We start from the raw sequence: 27,513 nt of genomic DNA, 5'->3' as shown, positions 1-27,513 counted from the left end.
ACTGAGAACTTGAAAGGTTGTAGTGCCAAGAACCAGCGGGTTACCTTGGCATTTACCTCCCGGTTGTTCTGCATCCATCTTAATGGTGCATGGTCTGTTACTAAGGTGAACTCTCTGCCTAGGAGATAATAGAGCAGAGCTTCTGTAGCTCATTTTATGGCGAGACATTCTTTCTCCACAGTGGCATATTTTTGTTCCCTTGGAAGCAACTTACGACTTAGGTACAGGACAGGATTTTCTACTCCATTTTTCTCCTGTGACAAGACTGCACCTAAACCAACACCAGAAGCATCAGTTTGGAGAAAGAACCTCCGGGTAAAATCCGGTGCTTGTAGAACTGGGGAGGAACAAAGAGCTAACCGAAGATCAGACCAGGCGGTTTCTGCAGAGTCAGACCAGGTTAATCTATCTGGATAACTTTTTTTTAACATGTCCGTAAGTGGAGCAGCTCTAGTGGCGAAGTGGCTTACAAACCGTCTGTAGTAACCTACTAAGCCTAAAAAGGTTACTAACTGCCACGTTTTTTCTGGTCTTGCCCAATTTTTTAATGCCTCCACTTTGTCTAGCTGGGGTTTTACATGCCCTCGACCAACAATGTACCCCAGATATTTGGCCTCTCTCATGGCTATGGCACATTTCTCTGGGTTAGCTGTTAACCCTGCTGACCTTAATGAAGATAAGACCGCCTCAACTTTGTCTAAATGTGATCCCCAATCTGGGGTATAAATCACTATATCGTCCAAGTAAGCGGCTGCATAAGCTGTGTGAGGTCGTAGCAATTTATTCATGGCCCTTTGGAAGGTGGCAGGTGCCCCATGCAACCCAAAGGGTAGGACTTTATATTGATAGAGACCATCAGGGGTGGAAAATGCAGTCTTTGGCTTGGCCGTGGAAGTCAGGGGAACTTGCCAATAACCCTTTGTTAGATCAAGGGTTGTTAAATAATTGCTACCAGTAAGATTTTCCACTAGTTCATCCACACGTGGCATCGGATAGGCATCAAACTGCGACATACAGTTTAGGCGCCTAAAGTCATTGCAGAACTTAATTGTCCCATTGGGTTTCGGGACTAGCACAATGGGACTATTCCATTCACTAGTGGACTCAATCACATCTAAATGGAGCATCTTTTCAACCTCCTTTCTCACGTCCACCCGTCTGTCTTCTGGAATACGATACGGCTTCTGCTTTACAATGACTACTGGCGCAGTGACAATGTTGTGTTCGATTAAGGTAGTGCGCCCAGGAATGTAAGAGAAGACATCCCTGTTCCGACGAACCATTTCTTCAGTCTGTTGTCTCTGCTGAATGGACAAAGCTGGCTCTATGGGCACTTCAGACTTTTCAATGGCAGTACTCACTACCTGAGGAGAGGTTTCCTCATCATGCCAAGGTTTAAGGAGGTTGACATGATATATTTGCTCCTCCCTTCTCCTACCTAATTGGCAGATTCTGTAATTGACAGGACCGACAGCCTCTAGAACTTCATATGGACCCTGCCAATGGGCAAAAAGTTTGCTTTCCTGGGTGGGAACCAGGACTAGGACCTTGTCCCCAGGCTTGAAAGATCGAACAACAGCACTTTTATCATAACTTTTCTCTGTCGTTCCTGAGCCTCTTTTAAATGTTGCTGCACAATGGGTCCTATCTTTCCTAGCCTCTCATACATTTGGGACACAAATTGTACCAGATTTGGCTCCCTGGGACCTTGCTGCTCTCACCCTTCTTTTAACATATCCAAAATACCCCTGGGCTGTCTCACAAACAATAACTCAAAGGGACTAAACCCTGTTGAAGCTTGAGGTACTTCACGGATGGCAAACATCAAATAGGGAATAAGAGTGTCCCAATCTTTTTTCTCTTGAGCCACTGCTTTCCTGAGCATGTGCTTTAATGTGCGGTTAAAGCGTTCCACCAAGCCATCTGTTTCTGGATGGTATACAGAGGTGTGAAGTGCCGTAACCCCTAGCAACTGGCACATGTCCTTCATCAGTTTAGACATGAAAGGAGTACCCTGATCTGTGAGAATTTCTTTGGGTATTCCCAATCGTGTAAACATCAATACAAGTTCCTTAGCTATGGTGCTGGACTTTATGTTTCGTAGGGGAATTGCCTCTGGATATCTGGTTGCATAGTCAAGCACCACTAGTATATATTGGTGCCCACGTGCGTATTTTTCCAGTGGCCCCGCAAGGTCCATAGCTATCCGTTCAAAGGGAACTTGTACTATTGGTATCGGAATGAGAGGTGCCCTGTACATGGGTTTGGGACAGGTTCTCTGACAAATGGGACATGACCGGCAAAACTTTTTCACTGCCATGTGTACACCAAGCCAGTAAAACCTAAGCAGAACTCGTTCCCGTGTTTTATCCTCCCCTAGGTGTCCCCCACAGACATGTGTATGTGCTGCTTTTAACACTAGGGTTACATGGACCTGAGGAACCATTAATTGTTCTACTTTATCCCCCTGTACAGTAGCAACTCTATACAGGAAATTATTTTTAACAATAAAATATGGTATACCTTCTGCAGGCTGGGCGGCTTTCGCTACCCCATTTACCTCAGTCACACTTTTAAAGGCATCTTCCAAAGTGGCATCATTAAGTAGGTCTCGAGCAAAGTCCTGCAGAGGAAACAAAATTGGTATTGCGGACCAGTCCGTATTCTCACTGACAGGCGGGGTGGGCCAATGCTAGTTTGGACTGTCCATGTTTCCCCGCAGGTGGATGCTTTTGTGGAACTCCTGCTATGACTCCCAGGATGGCATTCCAGTTTGGCGGTTCCCAAAGATCGATGTCCAGATGCTGTGGATTCTTAGGTGGTTCCTTTAAGACCGGGCTTCCGACCGTTGCATCAATTGCTGACATGTCCAGCCGGATCCGCTCACTGAGGACATCATTAAACAGTGGGAAGTCTCGCCCCAAAATGAGTGGATATGGGAGTTTAGGTGCTATGGCAGCTACCACCATAACAGTTTTGTCTTTGAGTTTGACTGGTAGTAGGGCCAGAACAAGGTTTTGGTTGATTAGCACAGTCATCCGGAACAAACAAGGACTTCCTGATGTGGGAGTCATGGTAAAACAGCTTGGAAAAGCAGGCCCAATATGTGCCACGGAACAGTCCATGGGTTCCGGTAGGATAGAAAACTCTGCCTTAAAGTGGCCTGGCTCACCACATTCAAAACACTTCAGATTAGACAGCTTTGCACCTGGCCCTCTGTCCGTAGCAGTTTTGCCATTGGGCCCTGTGGCAAGGATTGTCAAACCTGGCTTTTGGCGTGGCAGCAGCTTTGGCACAAATGCAGGTTCTTTATTCATTTGCTGTAGCGCACAAAACCTTTCTACCACTGTGGAAAGCTCTTCATAAGTTTGTGGGTCTGATTGCAGCACCCACCTTTACAAATCGCGGTTCAGCCCCCGGATGCAGTGATCTATCGCCAGAACTTCAATAATCCAAGAAGGCGAATTCTCCTCAGGCTGCAGCCATTTCTTTAAAATTTTAGAAAGCTCAGCCACTTGCACTCTGACCGGTTTTTCTTTACTATAGCGCCATTGGTGAAAGCGCTGGGCTCGGCCTGGCCCGGAAACCCCAATGTGAGACAATATCTCAGACTTTAGGCACAAATAATCAGATGCTCAGTCCTCATCTAGATCCATATAAGCTCGCTGAGCTTCACCAGTCAGATATGGCGCCAGTCTCTCAGCCCAATCTTTAGGAGGCCATTTTGCCCTTTTTGTAAGAACACCAGATATGCTTCTATGTCATCACCTGGCGACATTTTCAGGAGAACAGGACCAGGTGGTTCATTTCTGTCATGCCTCACATGGCTTAACTCTTCCTTTAAGAGTCTTGTGTTTTCCACCTGTGCCTCAGCGACTCGTAGCATATGAGCTTGCTGCTCTTGCTGCACAGCGGCCACATTCACGAGGGTTCTAAGTACTTCCTCCATGTTGACGTCTGCGCTGTTGGGTAGCAGAAACTTGCTTCGCGGAGCATCCCACTCCTGACACCACTTGTGGCAAGAGCCCGCTACTGCTGAAGCACAAGCAAACAACTTCTTCTTTTTATGCAGCTTTATTGTCAGGATAAAATGTATTTGACACCGTATGACTTTCACAGCAATTATGGAGACCCTAAACGCTAGCTAGACATAGACCAGCTCTCTCAAGACCAGCCAGCTTCCCCAGCGTTGGTCTCAGTGAACAAATGACACAATCAAGCTTTTATACATGATACTCCTCCCCCAGCCTTAGCTTGATGGGTAGGTGACACACCCACCTTCTCTTTAAGAGGAAACACCCATCACTGACTCTGTTTGCACTAACAGACACACCCTGTCTGTTTGCTGAGAGGAAGGAGCTTTCAAATCATGTAAGTTAACCAAACTTTAAACTACATATATGTTTTTACCTGGTTCAACCTCAATCTAGGTGCATAACTGTGTCAATGTTTTATTCTGCTTGTATGCTTTCTCTGCATCTTGTCAGATAAATGCCTCCCTTTGTTACAATATATATAGCTATGTTTGTCTAATGCGAATGCCGATACAATATTCTATTATTTGGCATTTGATTGTGAGTGGAGTGGCAAGGAAGCACATTATTGTGTGTTTAGGAGCCTGGGACGTTATCTCTCTTATCTGTTAGGAACTCCCAAGCCAGTTCAATGAAACTCGGGGACTACTCTGAAGTCCCGGTGTTCGCGGAGACCCTAGTGGTGGGGACAGACTTGGCTGTCGAGTAACGTATACTGACTTAAGGAGAACACAGGAGTGGAGTGATTGGCAGACAGTAGCGAGCAGGAAAACCAAGGTCAGAGGTCACAAGCACAGGTACGAAAATCCAGGGACAAGCGAAAGGTCAGGTGCACTAGCAAAGGAGCAGAATCCGGTATTCAGGCAAATGGTCAGGGTCAGAAGCGAAGGTTCAGTGGTCCAGGAACAAGCAAAGGTCATACACGGGAAGTCAATCAAAGGTAACAATCACCAAGCAGAGAGAGAACAAGCAGGCAGCAGAACTGAGGACAGGACGCTATAACCGTCAGTGAGGCTCTGATCTCACTGCCTTAAATAGCACTAGGAGCCAATCAGGACAGAGGAGGGTAGGGCTGAGAATCAGCCTCAGGAGGCAGCTAATTAATCACTAGCCAGAACTAGCATAGGAAATAACACAACCAGGAAGCATGTATAAAAATAAAAGTGAACAGTTTAAATCATATAGGAGCTCCCCCTGGTGTGGAGTATGTCCGTATACCCTCCTACATCTATGCCACAAGAATAATAACATAGCACAGAATCTAAAGCACACGCCCGGCTGCTAGTTCACGCTAGGATGTGGCATACAGCCGCGGCTCGTGACAGTACCCACCTCTTGAGGAGGGGTCAAGGCACCCCGACATCCAGGCTTAGAAGGGAACTTCTTAAAGAATTCCCTAAGTAGTTTCTCAGCGTGGAGACGCTTCTGGGGTATCCAAGTTCGCTCTTCTGGGCCGTAACCCTTCCAATGGACTAGGAACTGGACCTGCCCTTGAACCTTCCTTGAGTCCAGAATTTCTTCAATGATGAACTCGCGGTCTCCATTAATAAGCAGAGGCCGAGGTCTTTTAGAGGAAGATTGACTGTGTTTGCTGGGAGCAACGTCTTTTTTCAGAAGAGAACAATGGAAAGTACAGGGGATTTTTAAAGATGGTGGTAGTTTGAGTCGGAATGCCACTGGATTTACTTTCTACTTAATCAAAAATGGCCCGATGAATCGAGGACTAAGTTTCTTGCAGGGTTGTCTCAATTTGATGTTCCATGTGGACAACCATACACGATCTCCTGCTTTTAATACACATGGACCACGAAGGCGATCAGCGAAGGCTTTAGACCTAAGAGAGGCTTGACACAGAGCGGAATGTACCTTCTTCCAAACTGACTTCAACCTGGCAGTGAAGGCAGGTGTTCCAGGATCACCAATGGTAACAGCAGAGGAGAGAGAGTTCGCTTTCGGGTGGAACCCAAGGTTGCTGAAGAACGGGGAGGTACGTGTTGCAGAGTGGCAAGCATTGTTATAAGCAAACTCTGCCCAGGATAAGAGGGAGGACCAATTATCGTGAAACTTGGAAATGTATATGCGCAGAAATTGCTCTAAAAATTGATTGGTTCTTTCCGTCTGACCATTTGACTGAGGGTGGTAAGCTGAGGACAAACTAACTGTGATTCCGAGGGAATTGCAGAAAGACCTCCAAAATTGTGCAATGAATTGGGACCCTCGGTCCGAGACTTTGTCTTCTGGAAGGCCATGGAGACGGAAGATATAAGTAATAAATAAGGTGGCCAAACTTCTGGCATCCGGCAACTTGAGCAAGGGTATAAAATGTGCCATCTTGCTGAATCGATCAACAACTACCCAAATGGTGTTATGACCCGAGGACAAAGGGAGGTCGACAACAAAGTCCATGGAAATATGGGTCCATGGCCTGTTTGGAGTTGGCAAGGGTAGAAGTTGACCTGGAGGACGGATTCTGGAAGACTTGTTCCTGGCACATTCTGGGCAGGCTCGAACATAGTTTTCCACATTCAAAGACAAGGTGGGCCACCAAAGCCAGCGGGAAAGTATTTCTATGGTCCTCTGGATACCAGGGTGACCTGCTGAGCGGTTGTCGTGGCATTCAATGAGGGCCGACTTTCTCAGATGAACTGGGACAAACAATTTATCAGCAGGTGTCTGAGCTGGAGCAATTTTCTGGAAGTGGCGGAGTGTGGCCCCAAGATCCTGAGTTAGACCGACATGAATGGAGGTCAAGGGAATTATTGGTTGCGGGTCAGGTGGCTGAGGATGGGATGCCATAAAACTCCGAGACAGAGAATCAGCCTTAGTATTTTTTGATCCTGGACGGTAAGTGATAAGGAAGTTGAATCGGGTGAAAAACAAAGCCCAGCGGGCCTGTCGAGGATTTAGAGTTTTGGCGGTCTGAATATACTGAAGGTTTTTATGGTCAGTGAAGATGGTAATAATGTGAGATGCTCCTTCTAACCAATGCCGCCATTCTTCGAGGGCCCACTTGATGGCCAATAACTCTCGATTCCCAACATCGTAGTTAATTTCGGCAGATGAGAATTTCTTAGACAGATATGCACATGGGTGCAATTTTTTGCTTTGAGGATCTCTTTGAGAGAGAATGGCGCCTCCTCCTACATCTGAGGCGTCTACTTCAACAATGAACGGAAGCTCAATATCTGGATGCCTAAGAATGGGTGCAGATGTGAAAGCGACTTTAAGGGCAGAAAAGCTCGCTAACGCCTCCGAAGACCAATTAGTTGGGTCGGCGCCCTTCCGGGTGAGGGCGGTAATAGGAGCCACCAAGGAGGAAAAGGAGCGTATAAACCTCCGGTAATAGTTGGCGAAGCCAAGGAACCTTTAGATCGCCTTGAGGTTAGTAGGAAGAACCCAGTCTTGGATTGCTTGGACCTTACTGGGGTCCATGGAGAAGCCAGATGAAGAAATGATATAGCCTAAGAAGGCCACCCTGGAGACTTCGAACTCGCACTTCTCCAATTTTGCTTAGAGGTGGTGTTGACGTAACTTCTCCAGAACTTCCCGAACCTGTTGGCGGTGCTGAGGCAGGGACTGAGAATAAATTAAAATATCATCTAAATAAACCACCACAGTCTTACCCAGGAATTCTCGCAAGATGTCATTGATTAAATCCTGGAAGACTGCCAGAGCGTTACACAATCCAAATGGCATCACCAAATATTCATAATGCCCAGAGAGGGTATTAAAGGCGGTCTTCCATTCATCTCCCTGTCTGATGTGGATGAGATTATAAGCACCCCGTAAGTCAATCTTAGAGAAAATGGTGGCAGACTTGAGCTGATCAAACAAAACAGAAATCAAAGGCAGCGGGTAAGTGTTTTTGACTGTGATTTTGTTCAGGTCACAGTAGTCAATGCAAGGTCTCAGACTGCCTTCTTTTTTAGCCACGAAGAAACAGCCAGCACCTACCGGGGATTTAGAGGGACGGATAAATCCTTTCCTTAGATTCTCCTCTACGTACTGTTCCATAGCTTGAGTTTCCGGGGCAGAAAAAGAATACAGACGCCCTTTGGGCAATTTAGATCCCGGCACAAGATCGATAGCACAGTCGTAGTCCCGATGAGGCGGGAGAGAATCAGCCCTCTGTTTACAGAAGACGTCACTGAAGTCCTGGTAAGGTGTAGGCAACAATTCTGGACTAGGCTGCAGGGTTCTGAGAGGCAGGGTCAAACATGAAGTAGAGCACTCTGGACTCCAACGGATGATCTCTCCTCTTTTCCAATCAATAGGGGGATTATGACTTTGCAGCCATGGATACCCCAGAATCAATGGAGCGGAGGGACAGGTAATCAGGAAGAATGTGAGTTCTTCAGTATGGAGAGCGCCTACGGATAATCGAACCAATGGGGTCTTGGCGAGTATTCGGCCCCCAACCAGGGGATTACCATCCAAGCCACAGACGGTAATGCTCGAATCCAGTTTGACTTCGGGAATTCCAAGGGTTTGAGCCAACAGAATGTCCAGAAAGTTACCTGCTGCACCGCTATCAAGGAAGGCCGACAAGTCAGTGGAACGATGTCTGAAGGCTAAGCGTGCAGGGACTAACAGAGAGTTTTCCGAAGAGGTTATTTGGAGACCTAAACGCACCACTACTCCAGCACTTGAGTCTAGGCGTTTTCCCGCCTTGCTGGGACAGGAACGTACTAGGTGGCCTGATTGGCCACAATACAAGCAAAGGCCTAGTGAGCATCTTCTGGAGCGTTCCTCTGGAGGCAGGCGATAAACACCCAGCCGCATGGGTTCAGGGGTATCCAGCAAAGAAAAATCGGAACTGGGTGATGAGCCAGGAGGTATTGATGACTCACGTTCAGTTTTCCGCTCTCTAACTCAATGGTCAATTTTAATGACAAGCTGCATCAAATCTTCAAGTGAGGCGGGTACAGGATACTGAACAAGAGAGTCCTTAATTTGCTCGGTAAGGCCCAAATGCAATTGACTCCACAGTGCCGGATCATTCCAGGCACAATCAGTAGACCAACGCCGAAATTCCGCACAATATTCCTCAGCGGAACGACGTCCTTGCCTTAATGCCCGGAGGTGAGACTCAGCTGAGGCCACTCTGTCTGGGTCATCGTATAGCAACCCCAAGGCCTGGAAGAAGGCATCCACGGTTTGTAAGGCTGGACTTGTTGGTGAAAGGGAGAAGGCCCAAGACTGAGGATCGCCCTGGAGTAGGGAGATAACAATCCCTACTTGTTGCTGTTCGGAACCAGAGGAGCGTTGCCTCAGGCGAAAATATAACCTGCAACTCTCCTTGAAGTTGCGGAAAACAGACCTGCTTCCTGAGAATCGATCAGGCAAATTCAACTTCGGCTCTGGAGATGCGCCAGAGGAAGCTTGCTGAGATTGCAGGTCTCTGGAAGCCTCTTCTTGCGCTGACAAACGCTGGGCCAATCCCTGGATCATTAGAAACACGGTGTCAACATGGCCAGCCAGCACTTGAAATGGAGACGATTTGATTCCGCTTTCCTCCATTAAAGTTGGTCTCCGGAATTTCTATTTCGGCCGGTTATAATGTTAGGAACTCCCAAGCCAGTACAATGAAACTCGGGGACTACTCTGAAGGCCCGGTGTTCGCTGGAGCCCCTAGTAGTGGGGACAGACTTGGCTGCGGGCCGACCGAGGGTCGAGTAACATATACTGACTTAATGAGAACCCAGGAGTGGAGTGATTGGCAGACAGTAGCGAGCAGGAAAACCAAGGTCAGAGGTCACAAGCACAGGTACGAAAATCCAGGGACAAGCGAAAGGTCAGGTGCACTAGCAAAGGAGCAGAATCCGGTATTCAGGCAAATGGTCAGGGTCAGAAGCGAAGGTTCAGTGGTCCAGGAACAAGCAAAGGTCATACACGGGAAGTCAATCAAAGGTAACAATCACCAAGCAGAGAGAGAACAAGCAGGCAGCAGAACTGAGGAAAGGAAGCTATAACCGTCAGTGAGGCTCTGATCTCACTGCCTTAAATAGCACTAGGAGCCAATCAGGACAGAGGAGGGTAGGGCTGAGAATCAGCCTCAGGAGGCAGCTAATTAATCACTAGCCAGAACTAGCATAGGAAATAACACAACCAGGAAGCATGTATAAAAAAAAATCTACAGTTTAAATCATATAGGAGCTCCCCCTGGTGTTGGAGGATGTCCCTACACCCTCCTACATCTATGCCACAAGAATAATAACAGAGCACAGAATCTAAAGCACACGCCCGGCTGCTAGTTCACGCTAGGATGTGGCATACAGCCACGGCTAGTGACATTATCATAAGCCATTTGTAATGTGTTTATACTGTTTACATGATCTTAAATGCTTTTCAAGACTTGCGGAACCTCACTCCAACTGATTGGTCACATTTATCATAAGAGCAGATGAAACAGCATGCCTTCAGGTCAGACGCTATTCTTGGTTGTCAGTATATACTATAGATGGCACTTTCTGATTGTTGCTCAAGAGAGGGTGGTCCATGTTTATTTTACTTTATAAATGTGTGTTTTATGTATAATACATATATTTGAGTATAGATGAAGAATGAGTGTAATAACACCTAACACATCATTGTAGTAATACATACATATTGTATTCTGTCAATCTAAATAATCCAAAACAGTTCTTTTTTTTTTAACATCCCTCATGACTATGAACCTGCAGACTACTTCATGAAGAAAATATATTCATATGATATGATTTTATATAATTATCTATCAAGTTTGGGACAAACCTAGTTCTTTTTGACAGTAATATTTAGAAGATTTGTTTTTTTGTTTGAGATGGTGATGATGATGAGCTATCTATTTCCACTCTTCGTTTACATTTAAATCACAATGGTTTTTGATTATGTTTCACTAGTGTTCACAATTATTCATGTATTGTTGGTGAGGAGGAATTCGATTACCATGGAAACCTTTACAAAGGATTTTGATTCTTACAGCTATCTCCATTACAAAAGTAGTTACTCCAAAGTTTTCAATAACTACATTCCAAAGGATCAGTTCCTCTGTATTGGTGGAAACTGCTCCACTTTGGAGGACTTCAGGAGACAAAATCCACAATTTTTTACCATCGCACTAGGTAACCACTACACTGACAGCTGTAGAGGAATCTTTATATATATATATATATATATATATATATATTCATATTCAATAATGTTTGTATCGGATAATGCACCCACACATTGTAATACAAATACATAGAATCATAAAGATAGAGAAGAAAATCTGCTTTTTTGAGGGGCACTCAGCGATTCTGATTATAATAAAATAATAATACTTTGTTGTTTTATATTAAAAATAAAAGTTGTATACTTCCTACCTACATATTTAGTAGTGAGGAAATTATTTTAAACAATAGTGACTAAAGTGCATAAGTGGTTTAAAATAGCAATATATTCATTGCTAAGCCCCGCTACTTGATATGGTTGAATTGTGTATACAATAATGTATCTCTTATATAATATAAAATATTAAATTACTACTTTATTCACTGACTTCTTTATTGTGTGTGAAAGCTCATATTATGATGGTTTGCTATTGAGGATATAGTTTTATAGTCTGATTGCAATCCTCTATTTTTAGGGATAAGGTAACTGAATACAAAAAAAAGCACTTTTTCTTCTCTCTCTTTCTGATTCTATGGGGGGTATTCATAGCGAGACCGCTAAAATACTCGCGCTCCAAAAATATTACCGTTAATACGGTAATATTGAGCGTAAATACCGTTAATACGGTAATTTACTCGCTGGATTTCAGCTCGCAGCTCAGGGAGCTGCGAGCTGAAATTCAGTGAGATATTACCGTATTAACGGTAATATTTTTGGAGCGCGAGTATTTTAGCGGTCTCGCTAACAATTGAGTACCCCGCTATGTATCAGTCCTTTACCAGACAAGGTTATCCTAAGTATATTTTGAATAAAGCTTTAAAGGAGGGTCAATTGACTGAGCATAAGGATCTTTTAGGCCAGACTCATAAAAGAGAACTTAAAAAAGAAACTGAGGATAGATCTTTGTTATTCAATATAACCCATACATACCTGATAGTAAAACAAAACTCATAAAAGAGAACATGAAAAAGAAACTGAGGATAGATTTAGGTCTTTATTACTCAATGTAATCCATAGAAACCTGATATTAGAAAAAACATTAATAAAAATTCAGTTTTATTGGCCTTAGATACATTAATCTAAATATTAGTAAAGATAAAATATTGTTTTTATGAAGGCTGGGAGCTTGAAAGAAAGATTAGCCCCCTGTGTTTGCAGGAAAGAAGAGAGAGCGAGAGATATATACTACTAAGAAGGTTTTGGGTTCTACTTGGCTTAGTAAAATATTGAATGGATTTTACAGATGTTGTAAAGCAAGATGTTTCACTTGTGAACATTCAGACCATAAATGTAGTGAATCTTTTTTCTTTTGCATCAAATGATAATTTCCCAATAGAGAATTATTTAAATTACTAGTCTAATTTTGTTATATATCTTATAAATTGCCAGTGTGGGCCGAAGTATGTAAATTTATGTCAAAATGGTGATCTAAAGGGGCTAAAGATCAAAGCAATTGAATAGATACGTATTACCAATATAGTGGGTGATCGAGGCATATTAGATCTACAGACTCAAGACTCTTATACCACAGGGTCTTACCAATATGATAGAACTAAACAACATCAAATGGACTTTATTACATTTATACTATTTTGTATTGTAACCAGATGGGTTATTATCTTTAGTGTATTTGTTATTGCATGTTGTCCTAATTATTCCATTCATGTATTATATTTATGGTTCTGTAGACCATAGGTGTAAGAAGCATTTATTTTTAAATTAACTAGTCTAGTTACAGTCTGTGATTGTATTTTAATAATTTGTGTATGCATATTTATAATTGATTTAACATGGTATGTCAATACAACAGTAGCCCTCACTGTAATTTGTTTAGATTAATTATTTCAGCATGACTCCTGTTTTTTTCACTTTGTGCTTTACCTCATTCTCCTGTGTATAATTGCCATAACAAAAGCTATTCTTAGTAGATTGGCTGGGTCACTCAGATGTGACCAACTGCATTACAGTTGTTTATTGAATTGCCATTGGATTTTTATTTACACTTCATAGGCTATTTTACACATATGACCAGCTGGTCGACTGATAAATAGTTATATGATATGTTTGTCATATTCACCTCTGATGAAAGCGCCAATTAGACATAAAGTGGTCGGAGAAATGCACCAGGAGACACTGACAGCAAAAATATTGCTCAAATATCCTCAAGGTTTGATCTATACTGCAGCTTTACGACACTTTAAAGGAGTTTTTGCAGAGTGGCTTATGGGATTAACAACACCGCTTTCCAGAGAAATTAAAAGACAAAAAAAAGGACTGATTGTTGACTGCGGTTAACCAGGGAATTACACCATCATCTTGAATAGATATTTATTTATTAAATTCCTCAGTCTACAATGTTATCTAACATTCATACTATGTTAGGAGGGCATTTGTTGAGGATAAGTACAGCATAAATTGTCTCATATCTACATCTGGAGCATGTAAACTGATTCTAAATAGAGGTGCTCAGTCTCAGTTTTCCACAAACCAAACCCCCTGAATATCACCAATCCGAGTACCAAGCCGAGCTGAATCGGTACTTTCCCACTTCCTCGGATCTGATTTTAGTCAAAACATCATTGTTGCATCGTCGAATCTCGCAAGTTTTGGATTCCATAAGTACCTCCCTCCCCAGGAGATCCAGCGCCATTGCTCACACAGAAACAGGGTTAGCAGTGTTCTTGTTGCTCTCCATTCTCCAGTGACACTGCTCAGTACCATTGCTCATACAGAAACAGGAGGGGTAGCAGTGCCCTTGTCACTTTGCAAAAATTGACCAGAAATGACTGGAAATTAATGTTATTGAGGTTAATAATGATGTAGGAACAAAAAAGAGCCAACTTCAAAAAAGAGCCAACTTATGTGATTTTAGCATTTTTTAGCATTTTTTTTTCTCTAAATACAGATCCAAAACCAAAACCAAAACACGTGAGGGCAGTTTTGCGAAAATCAAAATCAAAACACGAAGTTAATACAGATCCGAAACCAAAACCAAAACAAGGGGGTCAGTGAACATCAGTAATTCTAACATCCTTCTAATATTTAGTCACTATTTATATTTGAAATCCTTATGGAAATCTATATATTTGTGGATCAATGACATCATTCTTCTGGGAATTCTGAGCGAATGGTTATCACTCCCATGTTAGAAATTACAAAAATGTATTGGTGACTTTTCAATGCATTATATGTACTTACCTTACATATTGAATCAAATACTATTGGTATTGTATATACTGTATATGTACAGGCATTTATACACAAGTGAGTTAAGTCCAGCATCGTGAATTTATATTTTTTTCTGTAAACAGCGCTCTCTTTTCCATTTGATATTTGTACCTTTTTGTAGGCTAGAGGTCCTTGCTAATTCAGACAGCAGTTAAGGATTATGGGCCCGATTCATCAAAATTCGCAAACGCATACGCATCTGCTAAATGGCTCTGCGCATGCGCGAAATGACGCTTAAGCAGCGCAAAACACTACATACGCTACTCAAGCACGGCAGATACAGCTCTCAAAAGGCGACTCAATCTCAAACTCCAACGCAAATAGATTTGAGATGACTGCTGACCACTTGAGAACATATGGGTGGAAATGGGCGGAGAGTAGGCGCGGACTGGGCGGAGATGAGATAGTACTTGAGTAAAGTAGGCGTTATGCTTTTTCACTTGAGAATAGTAGGCGTTCCCTCTGCCCAGATGAGTGAAACTGACGTCACTCCTGTCTCAAATCTTTCACAAAAGTTAAGGAAGGCCAGGGTCATGTTTAACTCCAATACAGCTAGCTAAAACCACTATTAAACGCCTTTAGGAGCATCTTTTGCGTTTAAAATGCAAAACGAAATATGCACAACATACATACATATCAATACAGACTGCCTGTGGCAATTTTTTTTTTTTTTTAAAAAAAAAAAATTTATTGAGCTTTTACATATCTTACAAATGTTCCATTAGTATGTTTGTGTAAATTAAGCTTGTTTTGCTTTAAATACCCCTTTCTAATCAATGCAATTCGCAAGTGCAACATGTTTGATGTTATTTTGGCCCTTTGGCCTCAATCCGGAACTGCCGGAATGCCGGAATTAGTTAGCTGGAAATAGCGCCCTCTGCTGCTTACTGCCTCTTCAGTAAAGAGGACTGCCTTTTATAGGCCTGTACACTGCTAGCCACATATCTTCTCAGCATTATGGGGAGAATCCAGGTCACAGTGCATTCCGGCTGCCGGAATGGTTGCCTCAGTGCATTCCACATTCATTCCACTGCCGGAATGGTTGCCTCAGTGCATTCCACATTCATTCCACTGCCGGAATGGTTGCCTCAGTGCATTCCACATTCATTCCACTGCCGGAATGGTTGCCTCAGTGCATTTCACATTCATTCCGGCTGCCGGAATTGTTGTGCACACTGCATGGGTAATTATTTCATTTTATGTAAAATGTCTCCCAAACAATAGACTTTGTCATAAATATTTATGATAAATCTCCAACCATTCTGAACAATTACCAATATCATTAGTCTCAATATGTTACATGCCTGATTTGACAGTTGGTGATGGTGCGTTTGCAAGAACAAATAATATTAATAGACATATAATAACTCGAAAATATATTTTAGGGTTTTACACACATGATTTATGCAAATTTAAAACAAGTGTACTATTACCACAGGGACACTTTTAACAGCAACACAAATTGTCTAAGGATATTAATGATCCCTAAGAGCCGAGGGCTGGTGAGGACTCGAACCCACGTAGCAAGCTGGCAAGGTGGATTGGTTAACTGCTACACCACTGTACAAGTGGTGATGTCAAGGGAATAGAATACAAATTAAAGATGACCAGCAACTTCTAGCATAAGTTGTTTCCCTTAAAACATGGGGAAAAATGCCAATACTTGGAAATATTATACCCAGAAAGATTTGGTGCATGCAGAGTCACAATTTATGCATATCGAAATATATCCATGTTGATAAATACAAATCAAAAATAGAACATTTATTGCTCCCATTTCTACAATTTGATTTGGTGGAGCACTTAGCTTTTTCCACTGTTGCCAGTACAGAATTCACATATCTTTGAAATCCAAAGTCTTTGCCAACAACTGCTTTGCTGTGTTGTAGCTGATAACACTGTTGAACATTACATATAGCCACCTTACACACCAAAACATATACTAAGTCACAGAGTGGAATAAATACCCTCAAACTTGTAAATATACCAAGGTTAGCCACATACACGCATCATTCAGGGTTCAAACTCATTACCTTGTTGTTGCAAGCTCATTTCTTTATTCACTGAGTTATACTTCACATTGAAACACCAACACCAAACTGCACATTAACTAGTTAGCACAGCTGAATGACTGTCTTAGACCTGATAAATTGGCCATGTTGCAATTAATATGAACAGCATGATGGCTAACGTGGTATTCAAATATTAACCCTAGATAAACACACACATTAATAAAAACACTGTTTTACTAAAGCAGCAGGAGCTGCAAAAACGTCACCAAACAAACGCGAATTAAGCGCGTTTGCGAATCTTACGCTAAATACAAGCAGTTGCATATAGTTTTTTACTTTTAGGAGTATGCTTAATAATGTGTTTTATTAACTCACTTGGTGCTTAGGGTTGACCTGGGGTCTCGGACTTCTGCACTTAGTATTGGGGGGTGAAATACATAACCACTACACTATCGTGGCACATCTAAATATAGCAAATGCAAATGAATAATACCTCATAGAATTGTACTTAAAACTATTTTACCCATACTATTGCCACAACACTAACAGCTTAGCTCATTAATGACATCTGTAATAATCGTTATAATCTCTACTTACCTACAGAAAATAAACGTTGCTCACATGTCAGGTCACTTTTACACAAAACCACACTTGGCTAATTAGAACGCACCTGCGTGCTCCTAATGACGTGTCCAGCATACTCTCCAGCCTACTCACCTGCATTTAATTCACTAATTACAGTGTTACTTAAAAAGACCTTGCTTGGCCTTCTGTGTTGTTGGGAGATTCACAATTCTGAGTAAGTAGCCCTTAATGGTGAAATGTTTCATAAGCTCTGCAGTTTATTGCTGTACCTTGCTCAACACTCATGTTTATTTGTAGGAAAAGATATTGGTGAGATACAGATAGAAAATTATGCTGAAAGGTCATAATGGTTAAGAATTTTATGTTGAAGGTTAGTGGAAAAGTCTTTAATTAGCTGCAGAGTTTGAATATTGAGGCAACTGTGTAGACTTGGGATGTGTCTCTGCATAGATACCTCTCGAATGTAGTGACACACATAAAGACTATCCATCTATATTGATTTATTTTGTACCTGTTTACCCTCCCCTCCACAGATCTTGGTCCTGGATTGTGTTTTTTGGGTGTCTAGTGATTGCTTATTGACATTCCACATTTGTCTGTGTGTGGTAAGTAGAAACCAGATATTGTTTTATTACATACCCCTTGTTAAAATACTTTGCATTAAGAATGTCCATACTGTTTTTTGTTTTTTTTCTCTTTTCTTTTTCTAATACCTTTTTATTTGAAGTGTGGTTTTTCAGACCCTACCTTAAAGACACATTAACACTCTGTGCTTGAGTCATTAAGGAGAGCAAAGGATAAAAAATAAGTAAATGTTCTAGTGGACAAAGCATGTTACAATGTAAGGGGTCAATGTTGTATGTATTTTTTTTTTTTTTTTGGAACAAAACATAAATATCTTCACATTTAAAAGATCAGTGGTCAAATCATGTGCAAGCTTAGTCAACGGTTGATTATCTAAGGTATGGTTATTCAAAATGGGAATATGAATAGACATGGTCTGGTGTGTTACTGAAATGGTTTATATGTGTAATAATAGGGGAAAAACCATGGCTACCTGTATTTTACCTTTACAATGTGTGTAGAAAGTATAGCTTCATGCCTCCAAGTTTAGCCTTAATGTCTTTAGCTAAATGCACGTTAATGGGGTAGTTTAAATCAACAGCCTAATGTGGCAACATAATTGATGTTTGGTTTTTCTACAGTTTATTGATCAGCACATATAGTGTTGAGAAGTGCACATTATTGACACTTTATTTGTTTTTCTTATATCTACAGCCTTTAGATTACACTTGGCCTGCAGTGCTGGCTTTTCTGCCATTGCACTTCCTTTTGGAGTTGGTGGATGTTGCTATGGTGAAGGGTGTTTTCAAATGTAAGTAGTATAGTGCTATCTGCAGGGCCGGCGCTACCATTAGGCAGCCTTAGGCAGCTGCCTAGGGCGCCGGCCTCTGGGGGGCGGCACTGTGGCCGAGGAGACTGATTATTAAAAAACCAATTATGAATAAGTTAATTTTAAGCGGGCGGCGCGATCGCCGCCGGGCGGATCGTCCGCCCGCAATATAGTAGTCCTGTAGACCTAAGCGGTGCTGCACTGTAAGCAGCACCGCATTTTCAAATGTGCCTGGCGCCTGGCGCCTGGCAGCGTCGTGACGTCACGACGCTGCCAGTGTAGAGAGCCGACAGGAGTCTGACAGAAGTAAAGAGAGAGGAAAGAAGCAAGAAACAAGAGGCGGAGAAGAGAATGGAAGAAAAGTGAAGGTGAGTACAGAAAAGGGGGAGAGGTAGTGAAAGTATGGAACAGAGAAACGGAGGGGAGGGTGACAGAAGTATGCTGCAGAGAACCGAGGGGGGAGGAGGAGTGGATGCTACAGTAAAAAGGGGAAGAGGGAGAATGAATGCTACATAAAATGTGTGTGGTGGAGAATGCATGCTACATAAAATGTGTGTGTGGGGGGATAATGGAAGCTACAGAATATGTGGGGGGGGGGGGGGAGAATGGATGCTACAGTAAATGTGTGTGTGTGGGGGAGAATGGATGCTACAGAAAGTGTGGGGGGGGGGGAATGGATGCTACAGAATATGTGGGGGGGGGGGGGGAGAATGGATGCTACAGAATATGTGGGGGGGGGGGAATGGATGCTACAGTAAATGTGTGTGTGGGGGAGAAAATGGATGCTACAGAATATGTGGGGGGGGGGAGAATGGATGCTACAGTAAATGTGTGTGTGTGGGGGAGAGAATGGATGCTACAGAAAGTGTGTGTGGGGGGGGGGAGAATGGAAGCTACAGTAAATGTGTGTGTGGGGGGAGAATGGATGCTACAGTAAATGTGTGTGTGGGGGGAGAATGGATGCTACAGAATATGTGGGGGGGGGGGGGAGAATGGATGCTACAGTAAATGTGTGTGTGGGGGAGAAAATGGATGCTACAGAATATGTGGGGGGGGGGGGAGAATGGATGCTACAGTAAATGTGTGTGTGTGGGGGAGAGAATGGATGCTACAGAAAGTGTGTGGGGGGGGAGAATGGAAGCTACAGTAAATGTGTGTGTGGGGGGAGAATGGATGCTACAGTAAATGTGTGTGTGGGGGGAGAATGGATGCTACAGAAAGTGTGTGGGGGGGGGGAGAATGGAAGCTACAGTAAATGTGTGTGTGGGGGGAGAATGGATGCTACAGAAAGTGTGGGGGGGGGGAGAATGGATGGTACAGAATATGTGGAGGGGAGAATGGAAGCTACAGAATATGTGTGGGGGGGGGGGAGAATGGAAGCTACAGTAAATGTGTGTGTGGGGGAGAAAATGGATGCTACAGAAAGTGTGGGGGGGGGAGAATGGAAGCTACAGTAAATGTGTGTGTGTGGGGGGAGAATGGATGCTACAGAAAGTGTGGGGGGGGGGGGGGAGAATGGAAGCTACAGTAAATGTGTGTGTGGGGGGAGAATGGATGCTACAGAAAGTGTGGGGGGGGGGGGAGAATGGATGGTACAGAATATGTGGAGGGGAGAATGGAAGCTACAGAATATGTGTGGGGGGGGGGGGAGAATGGAAGCTACAGTAAATGTGTGTGTGGGGGAGAGAATGGATGCTACAGAAAGTGTGGGGGGGGGGAGAATGGAAGCTACAGTAAATGTGTGTGTGGGGGGAGAATGGATGCTACAGAAAGTGTGGGGGGGGGAGAATGGAAGCTACAGTAAATGTGTGTGTGGGGGGAGAATGGATGCTACAGAAAGTGTGGGATTACACTTATAAATGTCCTTAAGTTAGAGACTATGGAGTCTATGTACTAAAATAGTGCCGTGACAAATTGCAGCTATGCAAGGGCATAGGTGACATATGTGAGAATAGCTAGTGGGCAGATGGGCATGTGTGAGTGAAGTTGGTGGACAGCAGGTACATGTCAGTCTGTAACAGGTGAGTGATGTCATGTTTTCTTTTTTTTGTTTGTTTGGTTCTGAAATCTAACATTTAGAGCCTCCACTCTAGATATCCTGTGTTTGCTCCTGGGCAGCAGTGAAGCCTGGACAGCATTCTGCGCCAGACATCAGTGCTGCGTCAGACATCTGAACTGCATCCTAGCCAGCCAAGAGGAGGTAAGAGTTATTTTTATTTCAAAAATTCTAAGTGTGTTAGGGGCTGTGAAATAAAAAAATATTTTTTTATGTGGGGGGGAGGGGGGGGGGGGGGCGACGAGCTAAAACTTTGCCTAGGGCGCCGGGCAACCTTGCACCGGCCCTGGCTATCTGCACTAAAATGTGATTGGCCAGTGAGTGTGCTCCATACAATAATGTCGTCGTTACTAAGCCTGCAATGTGTGGTTGCACAAACAAAACATATGGGCAGATGCTAGCTATGTAACATATGGGTTTGGTGTTTCAAATTAAGTCAAATAGTGCATTCAGAATCCTAGGTATAGTCCAAACACACAAGCCATTATTATACACTATAATATTACTGGCTTTTTTACACATGCCAATACATTGCTCAATCTCTTGATATCAAAATGCAAGTTGTCTGACCTAATATTGCCATATTAATTTGTTGCCTTTCGTTCAACAGGGTGTGTTGGCGTGGATTTTGGATTTGTGCAATTCGTGTCTCACTACATGTTGTTGAATTTCTCCAGAGCTCCAAGCCTGCTTATGTCTCTCTTCAGTCTGGCCAGATTGTCATCTCTTAATCCAAGGAATTTTTACACACACAGACCATTACCTTGTTTGCTTTGTTTTTGTCAGCACATTTGAATTCATATATGTAATAAATCTAGCCTATGCTGCAAATGTGTCAGCAATCAGTTGTCATGCCATTTTGTACCATTACTACAGTGCACTGATTAATATTTTAATACCCATAAATCCATGTGTAGTGCTTTCAAAACTATTGTGGAACAGGTTTTATTTTAAATGAATATATGAAATCTAGGTGTGGTTATTTTCTCCTTTGCCACAGATACACCATAGCTTACAAACACGCGCAATGGGGTAAATGTATAGTTTTAGAAAATGTCTATAGTGTGGAGGTTTGTATGTGTGTTTGGTGCTTAGTAGTAAATTGTTTGGACACTTTCAGCTTTTAGAGCGAACATGTGATGTGCGTAGGAATATAGGCATCACATTACAGGTAAATGTATATAAAGAAAGCAAAAATGTTAGCAGTGTCAGGTCACACACTACCAACTTTTGGCCCTTGGCCAAATGGGATAACAATATTTTTCGCTTGTGCTAGTGGCACTTTGTTTCAAAGTGTTCCAACACCCACATGCCAGACACAAACCCCACACTAACAATTATGGGGAATGCATTAGGGCACTAAGCTAGTGGAGTCTTGCTACAAGGCCATAATACCATCACCTAGGGCCTGAATCATTAGTAATCTTCTTATCTTGTGCAAAAGGTAAGATGCTTATTGTTATGAAGAAACGGGGAGATAAGAGTGAAGCAAAGATGGATTTTCATCCTAGCGTAAGAAATTCGTCACTTATGCAGTGGCTTTTGCTTCTTATCTCCTTTTTCTGAGCATGAACAGAGTGGATTAGCTTAAGATAAGCAAAAAATGACAGATAAGATCTTTAATGAATCAGGCCCCTAGTTTGCTAATTGGTCAAGGCAGCTATATGTAAACTTACAGCCACCATAGATACTCCACATGAGAACTAGTTACATTAGTCTGATTACCCATTGTTAGGCAGCAGTCACTTGATATGTTTGCTGAACCTGATAATGCAGGTCTCCAATGTTATTGTGGTGTAGAAATGTGAAATTTATTCTCAATACCATTTTCATGTAGCTTGCCCTCTGAAAGTGGAAAGTAGTGACAAATTAACATTCCACCTTTGTTTCTCTTCAAAGTGTGTGTCGTAATACCACCTATGTCTGTTTAAACATGCTAGTCAATGTTAACAATAATTTGCAGCATTTGTCCATGCCTTGGGCAAGGGAAGTACAAAGCCTTAATGTACAGATATCCTCCCTTTAGGATTATGGCTCCATGTTCAAATTCCTTTACCACCATCTAATCCAGGGGTGGGCAAACCTGTCCTCAAGGGCCATATCCAGTTCATGTTTTTAGGATTTCTTTAATCATGTACAGCTGAGTTAATCTATTTGGCTGGGTCAGTAATTATCCCACCTGTTTCTACAGACAGAAATCCTAAAAACATGAACTGGATATGGCCCTTGAGGACAGGTTTGCCCACCCCTGATCTAATCCAAGAGTGTTGGGCCGAGCACACAGTATTTTGAGGGATTAATGTCTGGTAGATATTGTTGATGTTTACATTGTTAGGTGAGGCATCCATTTTTTTTGGCTTATAGAGGGTGAACGTGTGCAATGGGTACCTGTGTCTGTATTGGTAAGAAATCACAACATACCAAGCTTCACATGATATGTTGCCCGTTATATAAAATTGCTTGGCCTTGCATAAATGTTTTCCAAAACTGGAAGGGAGCCAAATCCAAGTGACGTGCCCACTTTAACAATGAATGTATCAGTGTACATAACGTAAGAAACTCTAGGGTCTGTTTGTTATAATAATGTATTCAAGGTTCCAGATTGGTTTAAACTATCATGGATTGGGGGGATCAGATCATAGAGTTTGGAAAAGCCTTTACAGGATAGAGTTTGGTGGACAAACTACCTCTTGGAGTCTACTTACTTGTATTACAGAGTGTGCTTCTTTGCCTGACCAAACCATATCTATACTCCAAGCTTTTTCATTTGCGTCTTACATGATTAGTCAGACACACAGCACTACATACACCCTTATAGTGTGTCAAACTGTCACGTTAGTCTGTATTTCTTGATCCGAATCAGGGACCCTTGGGATTACCTGCAGCAGGTCTGAATCTGAACAGAGCAGCCTGGATGATCTTCCTGCTCATGTTCTTGCTGATTGTCCAATCTAGCAGGGGAATGAGCAGTCTGAGAATGTGGACACAAACACTGATTTTGTAATGCAGCCAGAAACACTGGGGCCAATAACTATCCACTGGAGAGAAGTGTGTTGTTCAGGCAATGAACAGATCACAGCAGCAGCTTTAAATAGTTTGTCCCAAGCAACTATTGGCTGAGCACTTAATGGGATCACAGGTGCTGAATCTGGTTGATCTGGAATGATCACCTGACTGCATCCAAGATGCTTGTGCACATGCAGCAGAACAAACAGTGTGTGTTTGATTACAAACGGAGCTGTGGAGGACGGGAATGTTGCTGACGACCAGAAGGCACCCAGGTAGCCGTGATATGACAGCGGCTGATGGGGTAAGTGCACCTAAGATCCAAATGTGAGACCCAACCTATATGTGCTTAGTGCAATAAGGTCATGAGGTTACATGTAAATAACTGTTATGCTAAATGACGTCGAGTGTACCACACACTGTGCATTAGCACTAATCTTAAATACAAATCCCTTATTAGATTTTTAGAATTAGCACAGATTCTTACCTGTACAAAATAGTAGTTAACAATATTTGTCCTGTGCCATCATGGGAAAAAAAAAATTAAAATTTATTTGGGTTACCTTAACACCTGTTTTTTGTGGCTCCTTTGTGTCAGGTTACAGTTTGCAAATGCAATACTTTCTTGACAGAATGATTTGCCCTACCTCTAAAGGGGCACTGTAGTTGCACGTTGTGTTTGCAATTATTTAGTCAGGCAAATAAAGAAACACTGTGGCAAAAGCATTAAGAAGCTTACCTTGATACACTTCTTGTTTAAGTCTTCTTCAGCAAACCATGGGCCAGATTCATTCTGGAAAGGTAAGGCAAAGTAACTAAGCAAGGGCAAAGCATGTCAGTTTGGAGGGGGATGTAAACCAAAAATGTCATTGGAGATGTAATTTTGGGGTAGGAGAGGTCCTACCTGACATGAACATTTCAGTGTACAAATAAGCTATCAAGTATTTGTGCGGTACATTAGGATACAGACATTTTTTTTATTTTCGTGCTCTAAACCTATTGCTATTTTGCACCACTTGCATTTTAAAAGGCTTTTGAGCAGCATTCAGAAATATGTATCCTTGACATCTAGGTTCATTACTCAATCAGGGCCATGGCATGGTTTTGGTCAGCACACTGATATTAGATACATATTTGTTTGAATACGTTAATGAATCAGCCAGTTTGTTTGGAGATTATACTATGGTTAGACTTGATAACAAGCATTGTTATTACAAAAAACATTATGGAATCTGCCGTAAAAAAGAAATAGACATTTCAGTAGTAGGAATTTTTTTATTATAAAAAAAAAAAAATATACATATTTTCGTCATATATTAAACTATATTTGTTAGGTTAAAACAATACAAATTACTTTTTCCGTGTTTTTTTAAAGCCGGTTGGACGGGAGGCTCCCCTACTCCGACTTCTTGTCACCCGTGATGTAGAGGAGTCAGAGGAACCAGGCAATGGGGCAAGGCAAGCGGGTTGTGTCCGACGAGGTGAAGGTGCAGGGTCAGGGGATGGGGATGGGGCCACGACAGGCGAGGGGGAAGTGGGCACAACAGGGGATTGGCCATAGCCACGAGCAAAGGCAAAACACATAAGACGACATAGTTCGGGGTCAGGGAGGGCGGAGGCGACAGACACATCAGGGAGGGCGGAGGCGACAGACACATCAGGGAGGGCGGAGGCGACAGACACATCAGGGAGGGCGGAGGCGACAGAAACATCAGGGAGGGCGGAGGCGACAGACACATCAGGGAGGGCGGAGGCGACAGACACATCAGGGAGGGCGGAGGCGACAGACACATCAGGGAGGGCGGAGGCGACAGACACATCAGGGAGGGCGGAGGCGACAGACAACTGGGTATGGGGGCTGCCGAACAAATAATCTGAGCTGGGTGAAGGGATTGTGCCGGAGGTGCGTTGGGAGTGGACATGCAAGATATCACACAGGAGTGTTGCAATATTTGTCACAGAAGCATTTAAATGATCCATTTTGGTGGCGAGTGTCGTCAGTAAAGAGGTGTGTGTGCTCATGAAATCGGAGAGTGTGTTAGTGAGACGGTCGATTTGCTGATCCGTGTGTTGGACAGTGCTTGATATGTGTGACAGGTGAACATTCTGTGCAAGAGTGACGTCTTTAAGATTTTCGGCTGCGAGTGCGAGTGTCCGCTGCCTTACATATTCAGCTGGAGGCAGCTGAGGCTCCTCCACATCACGGGCAACTTCTTCATCCACTGGTGAAGCAGGCGCCTGCTGCTCACATGCTGTAGAGAGATATTAAGTAAAATAAAGTAATTAGAATCAATGAGTAAGGTGCGATATTATATTGGCAAAAACATCTTACAACGCGTGATGTAGCATTGGTAAAGTGTCAGCTTCCCTTGAATGTGCTAGCAGCCCTTTCCGCTCCCCAAATACAAACATTGCCACTTATGGTCTGACATTTTAGGATGAGCCCTACATATTGAGACCATTTGTCTTCAGTGTGTAAATGTCATTTCCTACTATGTGATAGGCAAACACATTGTGCAATTGAAGTTTACCTTCACACACACATCCTGAGAGTTGACACTTTTACTCAGACAGATACAAAGCTTTACAGACATTAAGAAAGCAAACTCATCATGTACCTAGTGGAGCGGCCTCTCCTGTTCGGGGTGGGCTAGAGCCAGTGTCTATGTCGCCCACCCCAACTATCTCCACCAGGGCTATTGCAGCCCTCGCCCGCTCCTCGAGGGGTGTTAAAGTAGTACGTAGTCGAGGCCCCCCACCAGTGCCTTGAGCATGCCTGTGAATCTCAACAAGCTTCGCTTTCAGGCGTCCTTTATAGTCTGCCCATCTGTGGAATAGACAAACATTATTGCCTCACATAGTACCTTCAACTCAAAATGACACATTTTTCAATCAAATACATTGCACGTTTGCTAATCACAACAATTTAACCTTCACATACAGTAATAGAGATTTTGCTCTTTTGAAGCGCGTATAATGTGGTAAACATATTATGTCAATGTGACCAAGGGCCATGGTGTTAGTTTCTGAAAACAAAGGGCCTGATCAACAAATGCATTGGAGTCACAAGGTGGTTTCACCTCACAGGTGACTAATGCTACTATGTCACAATATCCATATTTATCTCTAGCGATATCTATATATATTATTTGACAAATACACACAGTCAGTAAAGTTAAATAGGGTTATTATTTTTAATTTTAATTCGTACCTTTTCTGTACTTCAACCTTTGTACGCTCATACGGAGATATTTCATTTATGAGCCTTGTGATTTCCTGCCAATGGGTTTGGCGCTCGCGTCCGGTTATTTGGCGGTTCCCACTGTGGAACCTCGCCAGAACCCCTTCTACCAGCACCTCCAGCTCCTCCTCTATGAAGTTGTTTTTACGCCTAGTTGGCAGCCCTGGTGCCTCCACATTACTTGGGCCAGCATCAGACATATTCCTATTTCAAAGATAAGTTGTGTCTTTATAGGCAATGCACACAGTCAGGTGGTGATACAGAATCTAAGCACATTCCCCCCCTACATAAGGTACAATTTCACAAACTTCTAACTAGGTCTAAAACACATGCCCCTTATTATAATAAACATTGTGGTTTGTCTATTTAACGGCCATTTAGTTTGACCACTGCATTTTGACTGACATATTAGTCAAATACTATAGCAACATTCTCCTACTACTACTACTACTACTACTCTTCACTTTTCAAACCATTACATTGGTTTACAGGTTAGCAACACACCAAAATGAAGGATATCACTCAGTTGCAAACCCTATATTGTGTAATTATAATTAATATTTGGTTACAAATCAGCCAACATTTGGACCCATGTGTCCATCAATGCAATGAGCTAGTTATTATGCCGTTGAACAAGGATAAGTTTCAAAAGAACTTAGCATACTGTAGGCTACTATTGAAAACTTTACATGTTAAATGTGAGGCCAGGGGCCCTTTGCTTAGCAGTTTTTTTTACATTCCGGCCACACATATTGCAGAGCAAACAGTTTACTACATTAGGAGATAAAAATATTTTGGAACTATCCAGAAATTTCAGATAAATT

The 27,513-nt window shown here is 42.7% G+C and overlaps 1 protein-coding gene across 1 annotated transcript; it reads right to left on the bottom strand.

Annotated features, from left to right (window-relative positions):
* Nucleotides 1-21,944: 21,944 nt before the first annotated feature.
* LOC142143214 (myb-related transcription factor, partner of profilin-like) lies at nucleotides 21,945-27,137 on the bottom strand. Its single transcript, XM_075200926.1, has 4 exons — nucleotides 26,660-27,137; nucleotides 26,067-26,275; nucleotides 25,552-25,700; nucleotides 21,945-22,004 (listed from the first exon to the last, which is right to left on the bottom strand). The coding sequence occupies exons 1-4, from the start codon at nucleotides 26,887-26,889 to the stop codon at nucleotides 21,945-21,947; spliced, it is 648 nt and encodes a 215-aa protein (XP_075057027.1). The 5' UTR covers nucleotides 26,890-27,137.
* Between the last annotated feature and the right edge of the window lie 376 nt (nucleotides 27,138-27,513).

Source organism: Mixophyes fleayi, chromosome 3, assembly GCF_038048845.1.
Source record: "Mixophyes fleayi isolate aMixFle1 chromosome 3, aMixFle1.hap1, whole genome shotgun sequence".
NCBI lineage: Eukaryota > Metazoa > Chordata > Amphibia > Anura > Limnodynastidae > Mixophyes > Mixophyes fleayi.
Note: the sequence above shows the minus strand (reverse complement) of the source record. Positions and strands in the feature narration are given on the sequence as shown.

What these genes read in the sequence shown, in the direction of transcription:
- LOC142143214 (XM_075200926.1), bottom strand. Translation starts at nt 26,889, where the DNA reads ATGTCTGATGCTGGCCCAAGTAATGTGGAGGCACCAGGGCTGCCAACT. An exon ending in AGGAGAGGCCGCTCCACTAG is followed by an intron (nt 25,701 to 26,066) that starts GTACATGATGAG and finishes ATCTCTCTACAG; the next exon opens with CATGTGAGCAGCAGGCGCCT. An exon ending in ACGTCACTCTTGCACAGAAT is followed by an intron (nt 22,005 to 25,551) that starts GTTCACCTGTCA and finishes GTTCATGCTCAG; the next exon opens with AAAAAGGAGATAAGAAGCAA.